Source organism: Xenopus laevis, chromosome 9_10S (assembly GCF_017654675.1).
Source record: "Xenopus laevis strain J_2021 chromosome 9_10S, Xenopus_laevis_v10.1, whole genome shotgun sequence".
Lineage (NCBI taxonomy): Eukaryota > Metazoa > Chordata > Amphibia > Anura > Pipidae > Xenopus > Xenopus laevis.
Window position 1 is genome coordinate 54,586,435 of NC_054388.1, and position 26,477 is coordinate 54,612,911.

General features: G+C 40.3%; 1 protein-coding gene across 1 annotated transcript in view; it reads right to left on the minus strand.

Moving 5' to 3' along the window:
• Positions 1-1,596: 1,596 nt before the first annotated feature.
• wnt6.S (Wnt family member 6 S homeolog) overlaps positions 1,597-26,477 on the minus strand; it is a 54,420-nt gene continuing 29,539 nt past the window's right edge. Inside the window, exons 2-4 of the mRNA NM_001172230.2 lie at positions 21,814-22,034; positions 5,251-5,555; positions 1,597-2,058 (exon numbers count right to left, since the gene is read on the minus strand). Of these exons, the coding sequence (NP_001165701.1) occupies positions 1,597-2,058; positions 5,251-5,555; positions 21,814-22,034 (988 nt within the window). The remainder of the gene's footprint in view (positions 2,059-5,250; positions 5,556-21,813; positions 22,035-26,477) is intronic.

Here is a 26,477-nt window from a genome sequence, read left to right on the forward strand (position 1 = left end):
TAGGAAATAAATTATTCATTGTACAACAAGCAAGTCCAGTGCAGTCAGCGGTCGTGGGACGGCAAAGACAGCAGCACAATTTGGCTAAGATTGACAGTCATTTGGGTAGAGCTGCTCTGCAATTAAAGCTCCATCTGGTCATGTATCACACGTCTATTTCAAAATGGAGTAAAACAGCAGGAAATTTGAACAATATGTTGTAGCACTGTTTGTGGCACTTAATTGTGAGTATTAATAAATATGGAACTATTAACATATATCTGTGTTAAAAACATCAATAAAGGCTTAGAAAAATACAGTAAATGTCCCTATAGTGTTCTTAGCTGCCAGACACTGTTCAGTATTGCATACTGCCTGGAATAATGAAAATCAGAAAGAAACTTTTTGAATTCAGAATTTGGCAGATTTCCATGGCTGGGTCAGTAGTCAGAAAGAAACAGTGGGTTGCATATTTATAGTAATGTCATTAATGAAATGTATCAGATTTTTTTTTAAAGTCGTAAAAAAAAAATAAAAACTATAATATCATTATTGAAATGAAAATGCAATATCATTATTAATAATAATATGAAAACTAAAGTTTAATTTTTGTTTCCCTCACTCGCTTCTAATATACATTAGAATCATTTGGTTGTGTCTTTTTAAGGAGAAATAATACAGACTTTTTATTGACTGAGTGTAAAGTTAAATTCTTCCTTTTGTAATTTGAAAGTGACACATGAGAGGGCACTGTTTCCCTGGAATGCCTTGAGGTTTTCAGAACAATCATGGCTACCCCCACACATATGAAAATATGCCGATATCTTTTACTGGACACTGATAAAAAAAAAAATATCATACATCCTATGTGTAAAAAAGAATTATATGAGCTGCCAGAAAATAGAGTTTTTCTAAAGTGAAACATGAGAAAAATCTTTTTTTCCCATATAAAATTATTTTACTTTTACGTTAAGGACTCTTACACATAAGTTTTTGTTTTGTTTTTTTGTGTGTTTGCAAATGTTGAGCATGTAAAAACATACCTATTGACACCACAAATTATGGTAAAACCCACTTTCCAAATTCTTGGGTCGAGAATGTCATATTTAAAATATTAAAAGTCTTGTAGTTATTTGTGTGATATACAGAACCAATAACTTTTCAGGGATGTTACACCTGCCATACTCCAACCTACTGAACTACAGCTCCCAGTATCAGGGAAACCTGGGGGTTGTATTTCAGCAACAACCCAGTGGTTATTTTCCAGACATCCATGTCCTACAGCAGTGAGTCTGAGAACATTTTTCTTCACCCAGTCTACAAGAAAGTGCATCTTGAGCTGAACAGTATAAGTTACCTGTTCCTACTCCTTAATCCAACTAGTCACCACTTTTAACACAGCAGAGTAAACCAGTAGGTTCTGGTTGGTAGTGAACCTTAGGAAGCTCGTTTCCTGTAGCTGCTGGAAAAGCGATGACCATGTCTTTAATCCAAGTTCATGACCCATCTTTAGGTGTATTGGGACAAGATGGGGTGGTATCTGCTCTTCCACACTAGGCCCACTCATGGGCACCTGCTGTATGTATGGTGTCTTAGGGACACGCTGTGCGCACAATCTCATAGACACACACTCAGTTCTTTTTTGACATTGCACTTTTTGCATTGGACCACACAACACCAGTGGAAGCGACAAAGGCAATTTTCCTCCACCACAACAGTCTCCTCCCTCTGTCCCCTTCCACAGCACAAGAGGTCACACCCCCCTACGTCCAGAGCAGTGCTGTTACACACACGTCCCCGCGTTCCCGGCGAGCCTGTTTTTCTGTTGGCCTGGCAAAAATCTGGGGATTCTGCAGAATAGATGAGATCTTGTTTGTCTGGAGGTTTAATATTGTGTCCCACAGGGATAATGGTCTTGCCATCATTGCCCCCCATGACTTTAAATGCTCCGTTAAATCTCTCCAGCAGTCTGTCACCCACTTCTCGGAAATGAGGCATCTTCTTCCAGCAGGTGCGTAGCGTGCAGGAACCCGAGAGACCATGGCACTTGCATTCCGTTCTCATGTAGTTCTTCACAGCCTGCAGGTCACAGAGGCATAAGATTTAGGTTAGGACTGACCAGAACAAACCATGGTTACAAATACTTCTTCGGGTAATATATTGCCTTACTGTTTATTTGTACTTAGCAAATCACATTTAGCCTTTCTTCAACATGAGCACTGACCAACTGGATCAAGCTAGCATTCAGCAACACAATTTTTGATGTTTTCTCCTAAACATAAATAAGTTCTGTTCATTTAGAGGCATACTATAATATGGAAAGTGAGCGAGGAAGAACTGGAGAGACAGTCAGAAGGAGTGATAGACAGACAGGAGGGAGAGTTACAGAAGAAGGAGACAGATCAGAGATAAGACTAGATGCTTCTCCCAAGGAATGCATCTTCAACCTCCCTGCAGGCAGAAACCCGCCACCCCCAGGAATGCTGCATGGCCTCTCTGATCCATCTCTTGCTGCTAATTAATCCATGATTCATGAATGATCCCTGCCTGCCCCAGCTCTTTCATTAAAATATCTGTACACAGTGTTGGACTGGGATGCCAGGCGCCCACCAGAAAACCTTAGCCCGTCAGCCCCAGCGCAGGATTCGCTGGCCGGGCGCCCCTAGGCTGTGCACTCCGCGTGGTCCTATCGCCCGCCCGCACTACCACACGCTGGCGCAAAAGCACCGAAGCACTGGGGAGCACAGGCAGCTGGGCGGCATGCCGCCCCCAAAAATGTGCCGCCCTAGGCCCGGGCCTATGTGGCCTCGCCACAAATCCGGGCCTGGTCAGCCCACTTTCCAAACTATTATTACTTCTGTTCTTACTCAACCTCTTTGTTTTCATAGTCTTTTATCTCTTCATACTATACCCTGTTCTTCCATTATTTAGCCTCTTAAAGGAAAACTATACCCCCAAAATGAAAACTTAAGCAACAGATAGTTTATATCAAATTGAATGACATATTAAAGAATCTTACCAAACTGGAATATATATTTACATAAATATTGCCCTTTTACATCTCTTGCCTTGAACCACCATTTCGTGACTCTATCTGTGCTGCCTCAGAGATCACCTGACCAGAAATACTACAACACTAACAGTAACAGGAAGAAGTGAGGAAGCAAAAGGCAGAACTCTGTCTGTTAATTGGCTCATGTGACCTTACATGTGGTTTGTATGTGTGCACAGTGAATCTTACGATCTCAGGGGGCGGCCCTTATTCTTTAAAATGGCAATTTTCTATTTATGATTACCCAATGGCACATACTACTAAAAAAGTATATATTATGATAATGGTTCATTTACATGAAGCAGGGTTTTACACATGAGCTGTTTTACTCAGTATCTTTTAATAGAGACCTACATTGTTTGGGGGGTATAGTTTTCCTTTAAAGAAATAGGGAATGACCATGAAATAAGCCAAATGGTTAGAAACAAGAGTGCCCACTAACACCTGGGCCCACCGGGAATTTTCCTGGTATCCTGGTGGGCCAGTCCAACACTGTCTGTACACACAGTAAGCATGCAGTGTGAATCCTTCACTTCTGTATGTGAGTCGATGACTGCAAAGGACAAAGGGTGCTTTTGCATTGTGCTTTAATTAAAGGGGAAACTCCACCCACTAAAGACAGCTTTTTGCACAATGAATGAAAAACAACTTTCCAATAGAATTTGTTACACATTGTCAATGGTTTTATATTATTTAGAAATGTAATTGCTATTGAAAGCAGTGTTTGTTTCTTGCTTCCTGTTCTCCTCCAGGTAAGAATGAAAGCTTAGGCTGACATCACAAGCCACCACCCCTCCCTTGAGATCACATGGGCCAATGACTTAGGCATGCTCAGCTGAAGCAGCACAGGTGAGGGATAGTGATGGGAGAATAAATTTGCCAGGCGTGAACTTCCGTGTTTCGCCACGGGCGAATAAATTTGCATCGCAATATTTTTGCGCTTCAAAATTATTTGGACGGCTATTGACTTTAATGCATTTGGACAAAATGTTAAAATATTAAAGGGTGCGTATAAAAATTGTCACGGGAATCTAAATTGACGTGCGTCAAAATAATTTTGACACCCATTGACTTCAATGTGTTTCACGATTTTTTCGTCGATTCACAGGAAATTTGTGAATTTTTCGGCGAAACGGGACAAATTCACCCATCACTAGTGAGGGAGTGAAACCAGGTACTAGAATGATCTGCTTTTTGAGCCTCCTAACCAGAAATGCAAAAATTCATTCTGTGAAATTCTTCATAGCATTTAGGCAGTGGTTCCCAACCTCTGGCTCTTAAGAAACATGTTGCTCATCAACCAATTGCATGTTGCTTCCAGTGGCCTCAAAGCAGGTGCTTATTTTGAAACTCCTGGTTTGGTGGCAAGTATTGGTTGCATACAAACCATGTGCACTGCCAAACTGAGCCTCCTATAGGCTGCCAGTCCACATAGGGATTTGTCAATCACAGCCCTTATTTGGCATCCCCAGGAATATTTTTCATGCTTATGTTACTTGCCAACTTTTTTTTTTTTTAACAGCTGAATGTGCCTCAAGGTTAAAAAAGGTTGGGGATTCCCTGCCTTAAGGCATAGAGTTGCTCTTATCTGGTAAGTGTCAAGGTTTACCATGACATGGTATGGTGTTTTATCAATTTTATGATCATCATTTTGTAACTAAAACATTTACCTTGACGTGGTATGGTGGTTTATCAATTTTATGATCATAATTTTGTAAGTAAAAGCCCTTCTTTTGCAAAATACATGCATTAGCTTAGATATTACATTTATTTGTAAAACCAAATGAATGTGGGGACCATAGTCCGTTAATCATTTTTTTTCCTTGTATGCCTTGTATCCTGGCCAGATCAGTTGCACTTCCATTGTGTTTTTATTTGGCCTTGGAGTGCTCCCACATATCCCCCTTTTTCTTATCTGGTAAGCCCCAGATCCCAAGCAAATTTTTCAAAATAGATCCCACCATACCTATATTATGAGAAAAGAAGGCAATTATATGATGTGAAAAGGGAGACTACAGTATATGCAATTTATCACTGGCTTATATTTCATTTTATTTTAATATACAGTAAATGTTATGTTCATAGTTGTTATGTATGAACTAGGTGAAACATGGCAGCTCCCACTAAGCAAATACAGAAAAATAATATTATGTACTCTACAGCAATACCCTTGTCCTATAAATAATTGATATAATTTCATCCTACTATTCAGTCCTTACCAGCCTTCCAGCTTCGTTGTTATGGAGATCAATTAACGTCCGTATATCACTCTTTCCTTTTTTTCTCTTGGCATCCATAAACTGTCGAGACTTCTCATATCCAAATTCCACATCATCTCCGCAGCCTCCCCATTCCCAGGCAGAACCATCTGCTCCCGGACCAATGGCAAGGGGAGAAGGAGGCCCCCAGTTACGTGTAACCTCACAGCCACACTGCAGCAGCTCCCCCATGCTACAGGCCTGCGTCACCGCATGGATCACTCCAGCTGCCGTAATTGCATACACAAATGCTGTCTCGCGTATATCTGTGGGAGAATAGGACATATATGAGCTTCCACATGAACTGACCTGTAGGAACATACTGTACTGTTGTGTGCTGAGGACCTTCTAGTTGACAACAGCAATGCTGCTAAGAGTGGAGGCTTCAGTAATTAGCCTTGGGAGGGGTTGTGTAATGTAGAGAAAGTCAAGCCACAAAGTTCCATTCTGGTTAAGCAAGGTATATCTAAGGAATTATCCAACCAACAATATATATATATATATATATATATATATATATATATATATATATATATATATATATATATATATATATATATATATATAACAAACAGGGGAAAGTTGTGCTCACCACTAGTTTTTAAAATCATTAGGCGGGGGTGCAATGAGGGTGTGACCACAAAAAAACATATAGACAAATACAAGATTCCTCTGCACTCAACCCATTATCAATATATTTAAGACAGCGACATTTTGTGCATACTGCTACTGAAAAATGCCTTACCCTTTAAACAAAACAGGGATTGTTTGTCCATATATTGCAATATATTTAAGCTGGCCAGCTCCCACCCCCTCCAACTATAGTCAGGTGATCCCACTGGTGTCTAATAAAAGGGCAGCCAAGTTTGGGAGTTTTACTTTGAAAGCAGCTAGTAAGTTGCAGGTAAAACGTATTCGTCCCTTTTATAAAATGTATAATTAAACCATAGAATTCTTAATGAATCAGATGAAAATTGAGCATAGGACTGGCCAGATATGGGATGACTTTGACGTAGTTCGCCAGCTTAAATATATTGCAATATATGGACAAACAATCCCTGTTTTGTTTAAAGGGTAAGGCATTTTTCAGTAGCAGTATGCACAAAATGTCGCTGTCTTAAATATATTGATAATGGGTTGAGTGCAGAGGAATCTTGTATTTGTCTATATATATATATATATATATATATATAATCCTCTCCGGAAGAAGCCCCGCCATAGCTGGGGTATTTAAGGGTAAATTTTTTAATGTATGTTACTTTGACAAAGGCTGGTGTGGCAGCCGAAACGTTAGTGTGTTTAAATAAATTTACTACTTTGCAATAAGTCCTGAGTTGTGCGGCTTCTTCCGGAGAGGATCGTATGAAGTGTTTTGAGGGATGCACCCAGGCAATGAGAGGACTTTTATCGTGAGTGCTGGGAGTTTGGGGAAGTATATATATATATATATATATATATATATATATATATATATATATATATATATATATATATATATATATATATATATATATATATACACTGCCCAACTCTTCAGTATAACCAACAGTTGGCTTTTTGTCCAAAAAGAAGGATTCCCCATGACTGGAATAAAATACCGGCCTGTCTATATTTTTATGGGTTTTCCCTATAAATAACATTGGCATCAAGCCCTAGGCAGCCTGCCCGGTTTCTGCGCCGTCTGGGTGCACACATGCACGCGAGCTAGGTGATTGTGTGCATGCGCGGAAAGACGCTCGTGCGCACGCGCGAAAAGACACTCGTATGCATTCGCAAATAGATCAAGTTCAGCAAATTGAACAAGTGGCGGGTCAGCAGAGAAGGGACCTGACTAGGGGTAGAAGTAAGTACGTGCCTGGCGCCCCTCCACCTTTGTGCCCTAGGCATGTGCCTACTCTGCCTACCCCTAATTCCGGCCCTGATCCCCACTGCTACTATAAGCCCCATCTCTCCGTACTATACCAGTACTATTACACAGTCGCAGTCCCTTCCCAGAGACTATTATCCCACTGCTACTATAGGCACCATCTCTCCCTACTATACCTGCTATCCACAGCCACAGTCCCTTACCAGAGGTTATCCCACTGCTACTATAGGCATCATCAGCTCCAGTCCCTTTACAGAGGCTATTATCCTACGGCAACTATAGGCACCATCAGCCCCAGTCCCTTACCGGAGACTATTATCCCACTTCTACTATAGGCACCATCTCTCCCTACTATACCTGCTATCCCACAGCGACAGTCCCTTACCTGAGACTATTATCCTCACTGCTACAATACGTACCATCTCACCTTGCCAGAATTATTATTAGAAAGTTTCTAAGTGGTCAGGAGAAAAAATACTTGATCTGACCCCAAACAAGCAGGAATAAACTTCACAAACTTTATTATACATACAGAAATATTTTTTTCTTCACTAAAACAACCACTGACAGAATTGCAGCCTAGAAGAGATCCTTCAGCAGCGGCCTTAAGGCATAGATATAACTCACAAATCGTACATACAGAAAGGCGTCAGTGACATTCCTTTCACAACGTGCACACTTTCAGGGCCTCACTTTAGATGCCAATCAAACTCTGCAGTCTCTGAGAAAGATAAAGTACTCCACATGGAGCATGACAAGTCTACAGAAAGGCAATGTACTCCAGTGCTCACATTCCCAAGCTGCCTCAGTGACAGGGCAACCCATATTTACTAAAAGCAATCATTGCCCATTGAAATAATGATTGATATTTCAGAAATGAAAAATGCAGTCTGACTCTCCATCTTGCCCCTCTCCATGTACAGTATTTTTTTTAAAGCTCTGCAGTCAATGAATCAATCTATGAGATGTTAGATGGATGTTTTTCTCCATACGTTTTTCAGTTCTAAACTTGTTGTTGTTGTTAAAGGGAACTACAAAATCAAGAGGGGTTGGTTCACAGCAGCCCTTTTTAGAAAGAGTATTCTTTCATGTGGTGATTGAAAACTAATTTACTAATTAACCTTTCTGTCTGTAGTGTGGTTGGAACTAGGGATCAAACATAGCATTAATACCATGTCAGTGTTGCAACATCTCAGAAAGATAGCACAGTAAGTAGTAATATAACATTAGGGGGGGCTATTTATGAAGCATTACATTTTTCTGGTTGAGTTTTAAAGGGGATAAAAAAATCATAATTTTTAGAGCAAAAAAAACCTAGAATTTTTCAAGATTTATTATGTTATACTCTAAATCATGTACCGATCAGTCAGTGGCAGATGGTGCCTTTAACAATTGGAACATGTATTTTGCCTTCATTATTCTCTATAGTTTTGGGCTGTTTGAAGCTGGTTTCGTTCGATCATCTGATAAATTCTAGCTGTCAAGGTGACAATTCAATAATGTCGAGCTTTCCAGGCAACAATTCAAAAAACTCATATGATTCAAATTGTCCTTACTATTTTCTTGCAACTTTTCCCTGTGCTGACTTTTTTGATAAGACTTATTGGTAAATTTAGGGTATTTCATCTTGGGAGTTTCGTCAAATTTTTTATAATATAGTGATAAAAAGTCAAGTTTTAGTAAAAACCCTCCTAGGTGTTTCCCAGAATTTAGCTCCTCCAAACTAGACTAAAGTTGCCATTCTATGGGGCTTCCGACAGGTCTCCCTGATCGATATGTGGCCAAAAATCGGCCAGATTTTGATCGGAGAGGTTTGAGTTTTTCTAGCGATTGAAGACTGCACCGGCTAGTTGATGTGGTCCTATGACCTGTCTGTGCCCACTCTCTTCATTGTAATCCGATCGTTCGGCTCTAGAGCCAAACGTTTGGATTAACCCGATATTGCACTGCCGTCGGTGGGCATATCTGAGAAGGATCCGCTCGTTTGGCGAGCTTACAGTGAATGGCCACCTTAAGGCAATGAAACAAGCAAACTCAGAGACCAGGCCAGTACAAGGAGCTTATTCAGCCAACAGTCTTACTAGTCATCTTGTCACAATAAGTGATTAATTTTCCCATGAGATATCAACTGTGATGTACCTCACCAGTACGCTTTCATTAGCCTTAGAAGCAAAATGGCAACAGGAAGATTATGAAAACTACTGGTTTTCCCTTGATCTTATCTTCCCATTAAATTTGTTTTAGTCAAGCTGAGTCTTTAAATGGATGGGATCATTTTTTTTCCCCTTGGTCCACTCTTCTTTTATGAATGATTGCTGACTTTGAATGTAACTGTAGTGTGTACAAGTGTAGTGGGCCTTTAGAAGAAATATTTGGTCACTGTCCAAATAGGTTTCGAAAAGCAATCATATATTTCTCTTTAATTACCCCAACTCACTTTCACTTACTTAAATTCCAATCTCTTTTACCTCACCCATTATTCCTATTCACCCTTAATTTACATCCCACCCACCTTTTTATGTTCCATCTTGTATGCTTCCCTAGCAAAAAATAGTGATAGCCTCCCATTGTTTATTTGTGCTCCATATTTGTGTTGGCGGGCTGCAAGTTTGATCTATGTAAGCACCTCAGAATGGGGGTCTAAACTTTCCCCATTTACCCAACTAATTCACCCCATAGCCCCATCCACATGTCAAGAAGGAATAGCACCATTTGTACCCTAGGTGCTCGCCCTTCAGGGTGGGAAATCAACACTCTTCTCACAAAATTGTTTTGCTGAGGCAGAAGAAATATTTTCCATTGATATAATTTACTTTCATTTTGTCATCCAAATCAAACATTGCATTTGCCAAAAAAACATCAGTGTGAGGTGCTGAAAATAGATTAAATATTGTTACTGCTGTGACAGGCAGAGGTAGTGATGGGCTGTGAGGGATTTCTGTACATTGCAGAACAATGAAAACATATTAAAGTAGAGATTTGTAACCCAGAATCCCATTGGCAGATAAGGCAGTTCAGCAACAATTTAAGTGCTAAATCTAAAACACCCTAATTTAAGAGGATTCTAGACCGCTCAATTTATGTGATAAAAGACCCACTTTCTGTTAACATATTATGCACTTTTCTCAGCTATGACCTAATCTGAGTCTAATCCAAATACAAGGAAGGTTCCACCTTTTTAAAGTATTGTATGTGTGGGGAGAAAGTGAGACCTAATTGCAATAACTCCCACTAGTGATACATTAGTGTATTCTATTCTATTACATATCTGCTTACGGGCTGTTCTCATACCCCTGAACAGGCAGAGGACAGGGCCTGTCACCCAGTGAGAAACCAAATGGAGAGGTGGTATGGAATTCTAGATAGATAGATCTGGTTAGAGATGAAAGGCTCTCTTGCACCTTCAAAATGCCTTGCATAGTTCCCACTTTTTACCCTAGTCAGTACAGTAGTATCTGAGAAACGCTCCCATAATGGAAGGCCAGTTTAATAGTTAAAATTCTGCCTCACAACAATCAATCCTTTTGATCAGGCCCCCTTTCTAATGCTTAGAGCCCCTAGAAGCCAACTCCACATTCCACTGCCTCATCTTATTTGGTTTGACTCTACATCAAGGGTCACTCAACCATGTATGTACTGTATGTAATATGCTGCATTTTAAAGGTTGGACAACTCTATCAAACAATATTGCTCAGAATTTTTGAAATACACAGTTCCAGCCGTATTGTACTATTCCCCCTCTAGGCTGAGAAATTCCTAGCACCTTCGCAGATACAGAGATTTATATAATCCCTGTTATGTATCCACTGGAACATACCACTTGACAAGTACCCTAGAACATAGCTACAACAGTAGACAATAAGGATTTTGAGGCTGAGGCCCATTGATCTATCATTCAACCCAGGAAAAAACCTGTGTTTACAGGAGAACTACACTATAAAAAAAATAAGGGTAGAATTGCCATATTTATATACTGTGTGTAATGCACCAACCGTAAGATGTAGCATCTCTAAAACATTGATACAGGGCTTTATACTTGTCCCAGGAACTCCCCATCTTGGATTTTGTTAGAAGTGTCAGAGACACCCATGCAAAATTAGGTTTTTCCAGACATATAAACTGATGCTGCAAGGTTGATTATTTTGATGCTAAATTGCACTGTTTGAGCTGCCATGTGATGAAAAGCTGAATTAATTATTATCAGCTTTGCATCACGAAGTTTATATTATATATACGTTTATATGACTAATAATTTATATATATTATATTGTGAGTCAGTCTCTAAGCTCATGTGACTGAAAGCATCACAGAGCAGGTGCAGTGAATTAACAAAAAAGAGGACTGTAAGCTGCAGTGGCCATCCTTGGAGGCAAAGATCTTCACTACTAAAGAGCCATAATTTCTTAAAGCAGTTCAAGACTAAAGAACAGAAAGGTGGGGCAGTATGCACCATAAAAAGGGTGTATATAAGGGTCTGCAGCTAATATAAAATGTTTTTAAAACTGCTGGTTGGATCTGACTCCATCCTAGTGTCATAGCTCCATTCACCAAAAGCGCCTGCAGACTTATTCCTACAATACTCAGCGGGTGTGCAAGAGGAAGATCAAAACAAAATTTGATGTATGACTTTTTTTTCTATAGGATGGTGCCAGTCTCAAAAGGACATCTATTGATTTGTGGGCAGTTTTTGGAAACGCTGATCTTTCATAAAGCTGACATATGTCACCATACAGACCCTGGTCAATCATTTTCTTGTCATAGTACCTATTACTAATCTAGCTGAGGATTCCTAGATAGGGATGTAGCGAACGGCGGAAAAAATGTTCGCGAACATATTCGCGAACTTGCGTCAAAAATGCGAACGGTTCGCGAACGTCGCAAACCCCATAGACTTCAATGGGAAGGCGAATTTTAAAAGCTAGAAAAGACATTTCTGGCCAGAAAAATGATTTTAAAGTTGTTTAAAGGGTGCAACGACCTGGACAGTGGCATGCCAGAGGGGGATCAAGGGCAAAAATGTATCTGAAAAATACATTGTTGACACAGCGCTGCGTTTTTGTGCTGTAAAGGGCAGAAATCACACTACGTCACTCAGGTGATGTTTCTGGACACGGAATGTGAAAAAGCTCACACAGCTAGGTGGCACTTGGTTAAAGACTGGGCAAACAATGCCTGCAAGGGCAACGTATACAGTAGTGGGTACGGAATATATTATTGCTGCTGTAAAAACATCACTCAGGTGATGTTTACGGACACGGAATTATTATTGTTATTTAGACAGAATGTGAAAAAGCTCACACAGCTAGGTGGCACTTGCATACCTCCCAACTGTCCCTCTTTTGACCACTCAACCCCCTGTCCCTCTTTTGTACTGGAAAGTCCCTCTTTTCTCTGAACTGAACAGCCAGAAAAAAAACAGTTTCTAACTTAATTAGCTTTTGGCAGAGAGCTCAGAACAGCTAACAGGTGCAAATAAGATACTTTGTAACAATTTTGACTCTGGTTGGTGCTGGTAGTGGTGAACTACTAGGAGGAGCAGCACACCAGTCCCACTCCCCAACACAGCTAGACTAATAGCACTGGGCTCTTATAGTAGCAAAGTAAAAAAACAAAAAAGAAAATAAAAGCAGTCCTTACAAGGACTATTGGGTTATTACAGCAGTCAGCAGATGAGATCAGAAGCAGTGCCTACAGCAGCTACATACAGAGCACTGCAGTAGAAGGTAGATTACTAGTCAGCAAAGCTACCTAACCTAAACTCACTGTCCCTCAAATCCCTGCAGAGTTCTGTCCCTACAATACAGAGCAGTATCAATTAGATTACTAGCCAGCAAAGTTACTATCAACTGTCCCTCAAATCACTAAACAGCTCTCTCCCTACACTAGCTCTTCCAAGCACACACAGGCAGAATGAAAAAACGCTGCAGGGCTTCAGTTTATATATGGAAGGGGAGTGGTCCAGGGGGTGTGGGGGTGGTCCAGGAGGGAGAGCTTCCTGATTGGCTGCCATGTATCTGCTGCTCTGGGGTGAGAGGGCAAAAATAAGCGCCAGCTAAGGCGAACCCAAATTGGCGAACGTTTCGTGACGCTCGCGAACATTCGGCGGACGCGAACGGTCGATGTTCGCGCGAATTAGTTCGCGGGCGAACAGTCCGCGACATCCCTATTCCTAGAGAAATATTTATGCTGCTGATTTTATCTCCCAGTGAGCTTTTACTTGATCTACCTATTTACAGTACATAACTTTCAAATCTTTTATAAACATCAGTGAATCCCTCTCAGCAGTTTTCCTGGATTTGTCTCAAAGAGGCTTCTGGCTAAATAGACAGCAGTCTGGGCCAAAGCAGAGAGGGGTTTACTGGGACTATAAAAATGAAAGGGAAATAAACAAATATTTTTTGTGTGATTCCTATTGAAGGATTGTTAACCCAAATATAATATTTAGTATAATGAAAGCAACTCAAATTCTAAGCAACTTTCTGATTTACTTTAATTTTAAATGTTGAATAATTGTAATCATTTTTTTCTCTGCCTACCTTGTTCTGACTACATATGCCATGAAATTGTAACACTCACGTTCTCTGGAACCTTGAACGGTGATGGGTACACTCAGATGCACAGGGGCTCCCTGTGGATTCTGGCGCCGGGCTTTCTGAAGAGCGTAACAACAATAAGTCCGTAAATGAGGTACCAGGTACCAGCAAGGATTTAGAGAAGACGTGGTTGAGAATCAGGCGAGGGATTCAAGGCGGGCAGCAAGTATTAGAGTCAAATTCAAGCAGGAGTCGAAAACCAGAATTCAGATCAGAATCAAACGCTTCGGCAGGAACAGTAAAACTCTTTCCAACCTAATTAAGCTAATAATTAAGGCCATTTGGGAATTAGGTTCCAGTCTAGCCCCTAAAGTCTACTCTAGCCCATGAATTATAACATATTCTCAGCATTTCAGCTACCCCAGACAATGACCGTTTCGTTTACCACTTTAGACAAGGTGGAAAGCCATAGAATCAGATCCCATGCATGAAATGCCTGCCAGTGTAGCACTGAGCTCTAGCCAGACCCAGTCTTGCAAAAAGGTAACCAAAGACTGCATATGGACTAGACCTTCATGGATGGAGGGGTTGTTAGTGTCCCACTGCTTCTGAAATATGAATCAGTAGGTAATATAAAGAAGGTGCATGAATTATATAGACTTCAGGGCATCACAACAAAAGTGCTTTGGGGTGGTACAAAAAGGAAATCTAGCTGTAACTGAATTGGCTTTCCATTCTTGCTTGGGGTTACTGCATCTCGGCAATCTGGACAATATTTGATGTCCTTAACACAATAATTAGACCTCCTGTCTCTTTTTACTGAAGAAGCCAAGCTAAAGTCAGAGAGAGCAGCAGAGTCTTGCCATCCTCTATATGTCAAGCATAGATATATAAATAGTGAAATAACTACTGTTCCATTACAGGAAGCTTTACATATATATATTTGTGAATCCCACAAGATACTTTTACACACTCAGTTGACTTGCCTGTAAGATTTAATAGCCCTTTAAGGTGCAATGTACTTTGCAAGCAAGAACCTGACTCTAATTATTATTATTAAACTCAACCTTTGAACTGAAGAACTTGACATTAACTCAAGAAATCAGGGTGGTCTATAGATATGTATTCCCATTTAGAGTGGATTGTGCCTTCCTAAAAATTCTTTCCTTCCATAAAGTTCAAAAGCTGAGCTGAACTTTCAACTGGGACAGCCATAAATCTTAAATAAGTGGTTTAGCGCATAAATGTTAGACAGAATAACGGGTATGTAAAACGAGCAGATCTCATTCACGTAGGCAAGTTTAGAGAGAGAGAGGCCACAAGCAAACAATGTATCTGTGTCCAACTTGTTTCTTTCCAGCTGTAGATGAAATACAGATCCCATCACCCACTGAAAAACAACAGGCTAGTGGGAGTTGTAGTTTGACTTAAGCTGAACATTGCTACAGAATATCTCTTAGCTATGATATGACAAAAGTTGAGGGGTCATAGTAAATCATGGAGCAGAATTTTTTTCATGAAACTTACCCATTGTCTCAGAGCATTCCTAATTACTTCATTTCAACACCAGGGGAACAAGTTTAAGCAGTGAAGCTGAGGATTTATGTAAAATGTAGCAATAATGACATGCCTGCCTGCAGGGGTTTAAGAAAACTATGGTGCTACCAATGGATAAAAATAACCTTCAACCAATCAACATCAAAAACAAGAAGTAGCTTTACTGCGGACAGGCCCGGATTTGTGGCGAGGCAACATAGGCCTGGGCCTAGGGCGGCACATTTTTGGGGGCGGCATGCCGCCCAGCCACTCTGTGGGGAGCCTGTGCTCCCCAGTGCTCCAGCGCTAGCACGCTGGCGATTTTGCGCCAGCGTGTGGTAGTGCGGGCTGCTAGGACCGCGCGGAGCGCACGGCCTAGGGGCGCCCGTCCAGCGAATCCGGCGCTGACTGCGGATCAAGAAGCAGACCAGGAATCAGCAGTACTTAGTCTGCAATCACCCTTTATTGGTGTAGTCTCACTCACTACATGTTTCGGGAGCTAATCCCTTTTTCAAGTGAAGGCCAAATATATTATCACATGTATACCAAACACATGTGATAATATCCCCATTGGCACGAAGACCATCATGTTGAAGTGAAAAATGTCCTATAAAAACGATCCATAAATAAAGTCCATCCTGTTGGAATAAATACAATGAAATACTTTAGATACTGCACAAGGTCTATCAAAAGTAAAAACATATGAGCACTGCAAATGAATGCCTGCCCAAAGACAGGGGTCACCCTCACATGTTGCACACTGCTTTTATATAGACTTACTATCTCTCTTATTTTTGTAGTGTTTTCTTTTTATTTCTGTGACCTGCATAAAACAAGGATACATTAGCAATTTGTTGCAAAAAACATTTGTAACTAAGTTTGTCATTAAACACTTTTGGTTTCATTGTATCTAACTGCCTTATCCATTTATTTTCTTTTTGAAGTAACAGCTTAACTCTATCTCCCCCTCTGGAGGGTAGTTCAACTGTATTCAGGACTCTCCATCTTAGTTGTGAAATATGGTGCTTAGCTTCAAAAATTTTTTAGCTAATAACGACTCATTAGGTTTTTTAGGGTCAAAATTTCTTATATATCCTTTATGTTCTGCTATACGGACTTTGACTGGCAGTTTGCCCCACATATGCATACCCACATTGGCATTTGATTAGATATACCCCATGTGTACTTCCACAGGTTACATACGTAACGTTACCGGTATATTAAAACCTTTAAAGGGGTGCGCCACTCGATCTCCTTTTATAATAGAATTACACAGCCCACAGTTTAATCAGGGGAAAATTTCCATTTTAGGTTTACTAAAACATTTTTTAGCCTTATTCCTAAACCTGAGGTCAGAACTGCATAAATTATCTTTAAGTGACCTTCCTCTTTTATAAGAAAAGAGGTTTATTTTAAAACAGATGTCCATACATTGTGTCATTTCACAATTTTATTACTCCTATGGTGAAAAGTGGATACAAATGGTATGCGTTTGTTGGTTTTTTGTTCTCTTTGATCTGCAATAATGAATCCCTTGAAACCTGTTCCACTTGGGCTGTGGTCGGTTGCATCACCCTTTTCTCATACCCTTTTTGTGTGATCCTTTCAGTTAGGTCAGTAGCTGCTTCTTTATATCCTTTATTATCGCTAGTTAGTCTCCTAGCCCTAAGAAACTGATGCTTTGGAATACTCTTTTTATCTTTTGGATGGTGAAAGCTGTCTGCTCTTAATAGATTATTTCTGTCCATGGGTTTATGATACATATTGGTTCCTAATATAACCTTTGTTATTAGTTATAGTAATGTCTAGGAAATTGATTGTCGCCTGCGTATTCCTATGTGAACTTGATGCTCTTATGGCTGTTATTGGCTTTCTCTATCATTTCCTGGAACATTTCTTTTGATCCAGACCACAATATGAGGATATCATCCACAAAACGGAAATATGCTTTTATGTTTTGGCAATACATTTTGTAGTCACAATATCTAATCAAATGCCCGTGTGGGTATGCATATGTGGGGCAAACTACCAGGCCAGTCAAAGTCCGTATAGGAGAACATAAAGGGTATATAAGAAATTTTGACAGGGGGTGAGACACATACCATGGGGATTGAGATCAACAATTAAACTGAATCTATGTGCTATTAATACATCCTTTGCGACGAGATGGTTCGAAATAAGCAATCAATACTCACTAGACCTGATGGTGCTAACAATAGAGGGTCTGACAGAGGAATTAACCAAAGTGAGATTGTGCATTGCCGCTGCAAAGTAAGAATATCAGCAGGAGAGATCTGAACTGGAACTTGAGGCGACCCTGAAAGAGCATGCAGAGGTGCTGGTCAAATTGGAAGCGGAGATAGTGGATCGGAAGAGCAGGAAGTTTAATCGCGACGAGCATTATGGATAAGGATGCATATATAACAGAAGCTATGAATCAGTTACAGGTAACAGATCATTCCGAAATGATTAACCACGATCCAGTGTGGGAGGTGAAGAAACTTGTCGATCAAACAGTTCTAGATGCAGAAATAAATGGAGTAATTACTAAAGAAGTAAAAGAGTTTTTGCTGACAGATCACCCTGTAACTTTGCCAAAAATCCATAAAAGGCTAAAAAAAAAAAAAACCCTGGTAGACCAATTGTGACCAGTATAGGCTTTGTATTGGAACCACTAGCCCAGTATGTCGATAAATACTTGCAACCAATTGTATCAAATATCAACACTTGTCTAAAAGATACATCTCCTTGTGAAATTGTCAAAATTGGAGAATCTGGAAAATGTTGTGCTTGCATCTATTGACATACAAAGTCTATATACCTCTATACCCCAAGAGGAGGGAATACGGTATATAGAAGAGTCATTGTTAGACACTACATTACCAAACACCACGGTGTATTTCTTATTGAATTGTTTACAGCTGGTTATGAGCAAAAATTAATTCCGGTTTGGTGACCAATATTATTGGCAGAGGCAGGGAACTTCGATGGGAGCAGCGGTCGCGCCCTCCTTTGCCAATATAGTGGTACATAGACTGGAAAAAGAGGGTTTTTTTTGACAACAAAATGTATTGCCAAAACATAAAAGCATATTTCCGTTTTGTGGATGATATCCTCATATTGTGGTCTGGGTCAAAAGAAATGTTCCAGGAAATGATAGAGAAAGCCAATTACAGCCATAAGAGCATCAAGTTCACATAGGAATACGCAGGCGACTCTATCAATTTCCTGGACATTACTATAACTAATAACAAAAGGAAATTAGGAACCAATATGTATCGTAAACCCATGGACCGAAATAATCTATTAAGAGCAGACAGCTTTCACCATTCAAAAGTTAAAAAGGGCATTCCAAAGGGTCAGTTTCTTAGGGCTAGGAGACTAACTAGAGATAATAAAGGATATAAAGAAGCAGCTACTGACCTAACTGAAAGGTTCACACAAAAAGGGTATGAGAAAAGGGTGATGCAATTGACCACAGACCAAGTGGAACAGGTTTCAAGGGATTCATTATTGCTGATCAAAGCGAACAAAACGCATACCATTTGCATCCACTTTTGACCATAGGAGTAATAAAATTGAAAGTGTAATCAAAAAGTACTGGCCTTGCAATGTATGGACATCTGTTTAAAAATAAACCTCTTTCCTTTTAAAGTGGAAGGTCACTTAAAGATAATTTATGCAGTTCTGACCTCAGGGCTAGAAATAAAGCTAAAAAATGTTTTAGTAAACCTAAAGTGGGAACTTTCCCCTGTTTAAACTGTGGGCTGTGTAATTCTATTATAAAAGGAGATCAAATGGCGCACCCCTTTAAAGGTTTTAATATACCGGTAAGAATGTATGCAACCTGTGAAAGTACACATGTAGGGGCCCATTTACTTAGTTCGAGTGAAGGAATAGAAGAAAAAAAACTTCTAATTTCAAATTAATTTTTTTGCTACTTCGACCATTGAATTGACTACTTCGAACTTCGACTATGACTTTGAATCGAACGATTCGAACTAAAAATCGTTCGAATATTCGACCATTTGATAATCGAAGTACTGTCTCTTTAAAAAACCTTCGACCCCAGGGGCGTAACTACAGAGGAAGCAGACCCTGCAGCTGCAGGGGGCCCAGCACGTATAGGGGCCCCATAAGGCCCTAAACCATATACAATATCAAGAAATATTGGTAAAACAGGTCAAACTCTAGACATTGTAGGGGCCTAAAAAATAATTTGCTGTGGGGCCCAGTAATACCTAGTTATGCCACTGTTCGACCCCCTACTTCGCCACCTAAAACCTACCGAGGTGCAATGTTAGGAAGGTCCCCATAGGCTTTGTAACAATTTTTTGGTCGAAGAAAAATCATTTGATCGATGGTTTAAAATCCTATTTGTGGTAAATACTTCGACTTCGATATTCGAAGTCGAAGGGTTTACATTCGGCAGTCGAAAATCGAGGGTTAATTAACCCTCGATATTCGACCATATGTAAATCTGCCCCCTAGTATATCTAATCAAATGTCCATGCTCGGTATGCATTTGTGGGCAAACTACCAGTCCAGTCAAAGTCCGTATAGGAGAACATAAAGGATATATAAGAAATTTTGACACTAAAAAACCTATCGAGTCGTTATTAGCTAAACATTTTTTTGAAGCTAAGCACCATATTTCACAACTAAGATGGAAATTCCTGGATATAGGTGAACTACCCTCCAGAGGGGGAGATAGAGTTAAGCTGTTACTTCAAAATAAATGGATAAGACAGTTAGATACAATGAAACCAAAAGGGTTTAATGACAAACTTAGTTACAAATGTTTTTTTGTAACAAATTGCTAATGTATCCTTGTTTTATGCAGGTCACAGAAATAAAAAGAGAACACTACAAAAGTAAGTGTAGAGAAATTATTTATTGAGATAGTAAGCCTATATAAAAGCAGTGTGTGACATGTGAGGGTGACCCCTGTCTTTGGGCAGGCATTCATTTGCAGTGCTCATATGTTTTTACTTTTGATAGACCTTGTGCAGTCTCTAAAGTATTTCATTGTATTTATTCCAACAGGATGGACTGTTTTTTTGGAACGTTTTTATGGGACATTTTTCACTTCAACATGATGGTCTTATGCACCAATGGGGATATTATCACATGTATTATGTAACAAAGAGATGGACTAACCCATGTTACCACAGGCACCACCTGGTGTATTAAAGGGGTGGGGTTGCAATGTTATTTAAAGTGTGTTAATTGCTTTTGGTCTTCACTTGAAAAAGGGACTAGCTCCCGAAACATGTCGTGAGTGAGACTACATCACTAAAGGGTGATTACAGACTAAGTACTGCTGATTCTTGGTCTGTTTCTAATCTCTACAAATTGAATACCTATCACATGACGGATGGTGTGTGTTGAAACAGCAGGTTACATGTGTCTGATTTTTTCACTTCACTTCTTTCCCTTCTTTGATTACAGATCAAGAAGCTTCTGCAAATGAAATCAGTATTGATCTAATTACTTCTGGAGATAGAGATCTATTAGGGTGAGTAAAAAACAATATAGTGGCCATACCCACCATTCCAGGTTAGGACACTGAAATTTCCATGCCAAAAAAGGGAGACCATTCCAACCTTGGAACATCAAATGGACCATCCCAAATGAGTGAGAGTGAGAGTGAATGCAGCATTCCAGAATAGGAACATTAAATTTACTGTGAAAAGCAAGAAAGAGAGAATGCACCATTCCACACTAGGAAAACAGCATGTGCCAGAGAGTGAATAAGCTATTCCTTGCAAGTAATTTTGCCCCCAATATTAGGTAGAAACGTACCACTAGAAGTTGCAGAGATGGTGACTTTCAGTATCCTAATAATTTAACAACAGAGGTTTTAGTTCATTATATATATTACAGGTTAATCGTGGGTCGTGTGTAGTATACAATATCACAAATTAGGAGCATTGACTATACCAAATCAGTGGGGGGAAAGTGAGTACTCAGTTCCAGCCCTCCAAACAAAGAATTTACCGGTTGTTGGGAACAGCTGGAAATATAGGCCTCTATAAGATAATGTGCTTTGTGATCAAGTTTGCATGCTCTGCCTAAAATGAGTGAAGCTTTTGATTACTTGCATGATGGTATAGACCCTGCTTTACAAAGGTTGTAGAATTATGTTTAAATTCACTATTAAACTACATGATGGTACATTATGGTCAATTCAATTTGATAACAATCTATTACTTTCCATACTATCCATGCTGTTGCACATCTCCTGCTAATCTTAATCCTAGTTTTGGGTCTAGCTGGGGGCCAGATGGCAACATATTAGATCAGTGATCCCCAACCAGTAGCTTGTGAGCAACATGTTGCTCTCCAACTCCTTGGATGTTGCTCCCAGTAACCTCCAAACAGGTGATTTGGATACTGCCAAACAGAGCCTAATGTTGGGTGCAAATCCATAAAGGAGCCACCAATACTCAATCACAGTTCTTATTTAGAAGCCCTGGGAACTTTTTGAATGATTATGTTGCTCTCCAACACTATTTTACACTTGAGTGTGGCTTGTGGGTAAAAAAAGGTTGGGGACCCCTGCATTAGATCCATACCCATGGTTACCTTGCTGGAGGATCTTCCCGAAGTACTTGTTATGACTGGTGCAGTTCCACCGCCTGGACCTGAACTGGTACTGGCATTCACGTACTCCCAGTTTGGCACCCTTGGCCACCTCATTTACGATTTCTGGCTCGCTCTGGCACAGCTCATTCTGCTTGCCAGCCAGACGCTTGGTTTTCCTACAGATGCTGTTGGGGTCCATCACCAAGGGGCTGCCAACTGCCCTGCCAGATCCACAAACAAAGAGAGAAAGTACAGTGTTTGACAAGAGATCATGACGATTCACCCACCAACAGTCAAAGCTTGATTAACGCCACAAGTTTTCTCTTAACTTGAATAGATAACATAGTATATTATACAAAAAATAAAATGGGAATTGGAATTATTATGCAAAATTCTTGGGATTAAAGTAAATAAATCATAATATAGAGCACCATGGTTTAAGTTGTGTTTGCATGACATAGAGCTGACTGGCAGCATTGTATTCCCTTGTATGGTGTATAATTCAGCAGAAACCGCCCCAGTGGTTGCTCATAGCCTGCACACCACAAAACTACGGGGCCTATTTACTAACATGCAGATTTCCTTTTTTTTATCTTCTTTTATATTTCTTCTAGATGTATTTAGAGTATAACCCACAAAACTGCACCAAGTAAAAATAGTTGAGGTCCCATAGAAGTCAATAGGAACTGCGCTGATACTATTGGACTGGTTTTTTTTGGTGTGTTTTTGTTAACCATTCAGACTTTTAGAGGTTTTAGAGATATTCGTATTTTTTTTGAATTGTTCAGCACTTTTTTTGTTAATACTTTTTATATTCCGATCGTTTAATAACTTTCATGTCATCCATGGTTTTAGAGAAATTAAGTATAATTGTGGTTTCAAAAACCTCTTATACCACTGAAATTCATCCTTAGACTGAAAGCTCTACTGGGGCAAGGACTGATCTATAATTTCTGAAGCACTAGTGACGTACTCTGCCATTGCCTCATATTCTCCCTGTATTGGAATTGCAGCGTTCCTTTTCCCACTCCCTCTGTGCAATATATGCCAAGAATTTTTCTCAAATTTGGCATGAGTTAAAAGTAGGGATGCACCGAATCCACTGTCTACGACTTCGACTTCAAATCGAACGATTCGAACTAAAAAACATTCGTCCCTGAATCCTTGCGAAAGATTCGGTTGAATTCGGTTGCATATGCAAATTAGGGGTGCGAAGGGGAAAGCATTTTTTAATTCCTTGTTTTGTGATAAAAAGTCACGCGATTTGCCTCCCCACCCCTAATTTCCATATGCAAATTAGGATTCGGTTCGGCCCGGGCAGAAGGATTCGGCCAAATCCAAATCCTTCTGAAAAAGGCAGAGTCCCAAATTAAATCCTGGATTTGGTGCATCCCTAGTTAAAAGCCTTTGGAAAACATCCTTGCTGCAGAGCTGAAGCTGAAATTTTGTAATTTTTAGCTACCTTCCGTGTTGAATCGATCTATATAATAGATTACAGCAAACATTAGGTCTGCAGAGACAGTGGCACTATATTTAGTAATCAGTTGGATGCAAGTGCAAGACCCATTCACTTGTGGGATTTTAGTGTAGGCACGCTTTGTATCTTGATCTGCATCCGGCCCAAGGTGCAAAGCGCGGCTCTGTGGGCACAAGACAGACCCTTGCCCTTAATGCCAGGGCTGTCCAGATAATAGATCCCAAACCTGTACTTCTGCACATCTCTGCTATTGTACAGGCACTATCTCAACCATAGATATCATTTGAGCTCATTCTGCCAGCGTACACCCTGTATGGTCTCTTGTTGGTATCTGTCCTTACTTCTCATGGGCTGATCTGTCAGATTTGTAAGCGGAACAGTGAAAATTCTTGTGTGGCTAGAGGGATTTACCTGAACAACTGTTACATGGGTGCAAGAACCATGGTCGTAGGCTAAAGTATAACACACCGGACCTTACAAACACATATGGAAATGAGCATTGGTGTCCAAAGCCTTAGTACTGAAAGGACTGCATTAGTGCAGTGCAGTAGATGAGCCTAGGCAACACTCTAACACACCACAGTACTGTGCAATAAAGCCATATTCTCATTATCTAAAATATCTAAAATATTACTTTATGTCTCACCCTCCTCCCTTCTTTGTCTTAGCTGCTTGTCACCTTTTCTTCTAAAAAATGCGAACAAATTGCCTGATCCCTGAGGCACCCGCTGAAGATGACTGCTTCTGACAGGTAAGCCAAAAGGGGAGTGAAGTGTTCAGCAGATATCATCTTGACCGCACTCCTGTGCAGCCGCACATCTTTAACCCAATCAGTGACTGAAGAGAGATTGAAATCTGAGGCCAGGTTCATTGCTAGAAAGGAATTTCTTTAATTCACGTCAGGGGCACCGAAAGGTGTTAACTAAAGTACCATATTTTTCACTGTGTCTGCACTTTTCTGGCACATGTTTGTATCAATCAGTCACTAGAATTCTATGGCTGCCTCTGTTTTTCCTTTGTTTTTTCTATATTTTTTTTTAATTGAAAGGGAAGCAGACTGTATGGGGCTTATTTATTAACATAGATGCCAAATGTACCAGTACAGTAACCCCAAGCAATTAATTTGAATTTGGGGTACTTTCATGCCATTACTATTTAGTGCTCAGTCAGAAATTAATTGGACAGGCTTAAAAAATCCATTGGCCAATTACCACATTGGGTTAAAGGAGAAGGAAAGCTACCAAAGCAGTTTATTGCCAATAGATTAACCACAATAGTGCAAGCTAAGACACTATATTTATTCTGCAGAATGCTTTACCATACCTGAGGAAACAGAAGCTCTCTCTGTTTGTTTAGGATAGCAGCTGCCATATTAGCTTGGTGTGACATCACTTCCTGCCTGGGTCTCTCCCTGCTCACTCATAGCTCTGGGCTCAGATTACAGCAGGGAGGGGAGAAGGGAGAGGGGAAAAAGGGAGGGGGAGTGGGAGAGAGGAGCAAACTGAGCATGCTCACGCACGGGACAAGGAGGTTTAAGCTGAAAATAGGAAGTCTGATACAGAAGCCCATGTGTACACAATAAAAGGAAAGAAATGCTGTGTATCTTTTGACAGAGGACTCAGAGCAGCATTACATTGCGGGTTTACTGGTGTATTTATATAGACCTTTCTGATTAAGCTTACTTTTAACCTTTCCTTTTCCTTTAAGGCTAGGGCCATGGATGTGGAGAAACAGAGTGCAAAAATCTGCTGCTCCTCTGCTCCTCTTCCGCTACACTGCCTGCACTCAGAATCATTACCTCCACTTGGGTGCAGGCAGATGCATCAGAAAAGCAAGGTTATGCATTTCGCCCAGAAATCCACTGCATCTGCAGCCAGAAGAGAAGAGGAGCAGTGGATTTTTTGGCCTTCAGAGAATCTTTGTCATGTGGCCTTAGCCTAACGCACACTCATGTCTTCTAGATTTGTGGAAAGGCCCAGGCCTAGAGCGGCAGGATTTTAGGGGGCAGCATGGTTCAAAAACACTGGGGATGTATAGGAGATAAAATAGTTTTTTACATTTCCTGTGCGTCAATCCCCATTGCTCCGGTCCAGACAATGGAAATTTGCGTGAATAAAAGGGAGGGGCGGCGAACGTCAGAGGGCCTAGGGGTGCCTGCTGTGTAAATCTGGCCCTGTCTAGAAATTGACTCCAGGGCATTCTGCTCAGATCAACAACTTTTGTCTGCTGTTTGGGCCAGAGCACCAGTTTTGTTGTATATGACCAACTTTTGAAGAAAGGTTGGTAATCCACATAAATTCTTGCCCGAAGGTGTCTTTTATCAGTTCCCAAAGGTAAGAGCACTAAGGGATGCAAAATCACACCTCTGTTCAGTTACAGGGCACTTCTGTCTGGTGAGTTTAATGCAATGTGCGCGTTGCACCTTAAAACGAATACAGTTCCTCATTCAGGTTTGCCCTTTGCAACATGTACAATGCAATCATTCTTATACAAGAGGTATAATTTGTAAAGGGACAATTAACAACTTGTTTTATGGAAATAAACCAGCACAAACCCTTGGAGCACTGCAGCCGTGTAGTGCCTAGTGACAATCAAACCCTAGCTGCCAACATGGCCAGGTAGTAATGCTAATTATTGTGCCAATGTGCAACCCACTCTCTGCTGTATCATAGTGAATGGCACTTAGAAGTTCAAGGCTGTAAAACTAAAATGAAGATCAGAAAAGCATAGGACAGTATGGCATCTCATATTGAGAATGCTTGTGATCTGGGGCTTTTTGCATAAGTGATCATTCTGTAACATGGAACCAGATGCCTTAATGCTACTACAGCATTAAAAAATAAAAGCAACTAAGAGGCCTGTTGTGTATTTATACAGCTTTGTTACCGCTACAAGTACAAGTACAAGGTATGAGTGCCCTTGGTCTGTCACAAATCCCAAATGCAGGGCTTTGCTAAGATATATATGTATAGGATTATTTATTTTTTTAATGTTCAGTAATGCTAATGTCATGTGGGACTTTCCCTCTGCCTTGGGCCATCAGGATTACATTTCAAGCCGGCTGTGGAAAAAATGTAGGTGACACGGCCCTGCAGGGAGCAAAAACACCAACATTCTAGAGGAATGGGGAAGATAAATATAACAGGTAGGAGTTAGCGTGGACACAGTTTGCATTCTGCAGAAAGTA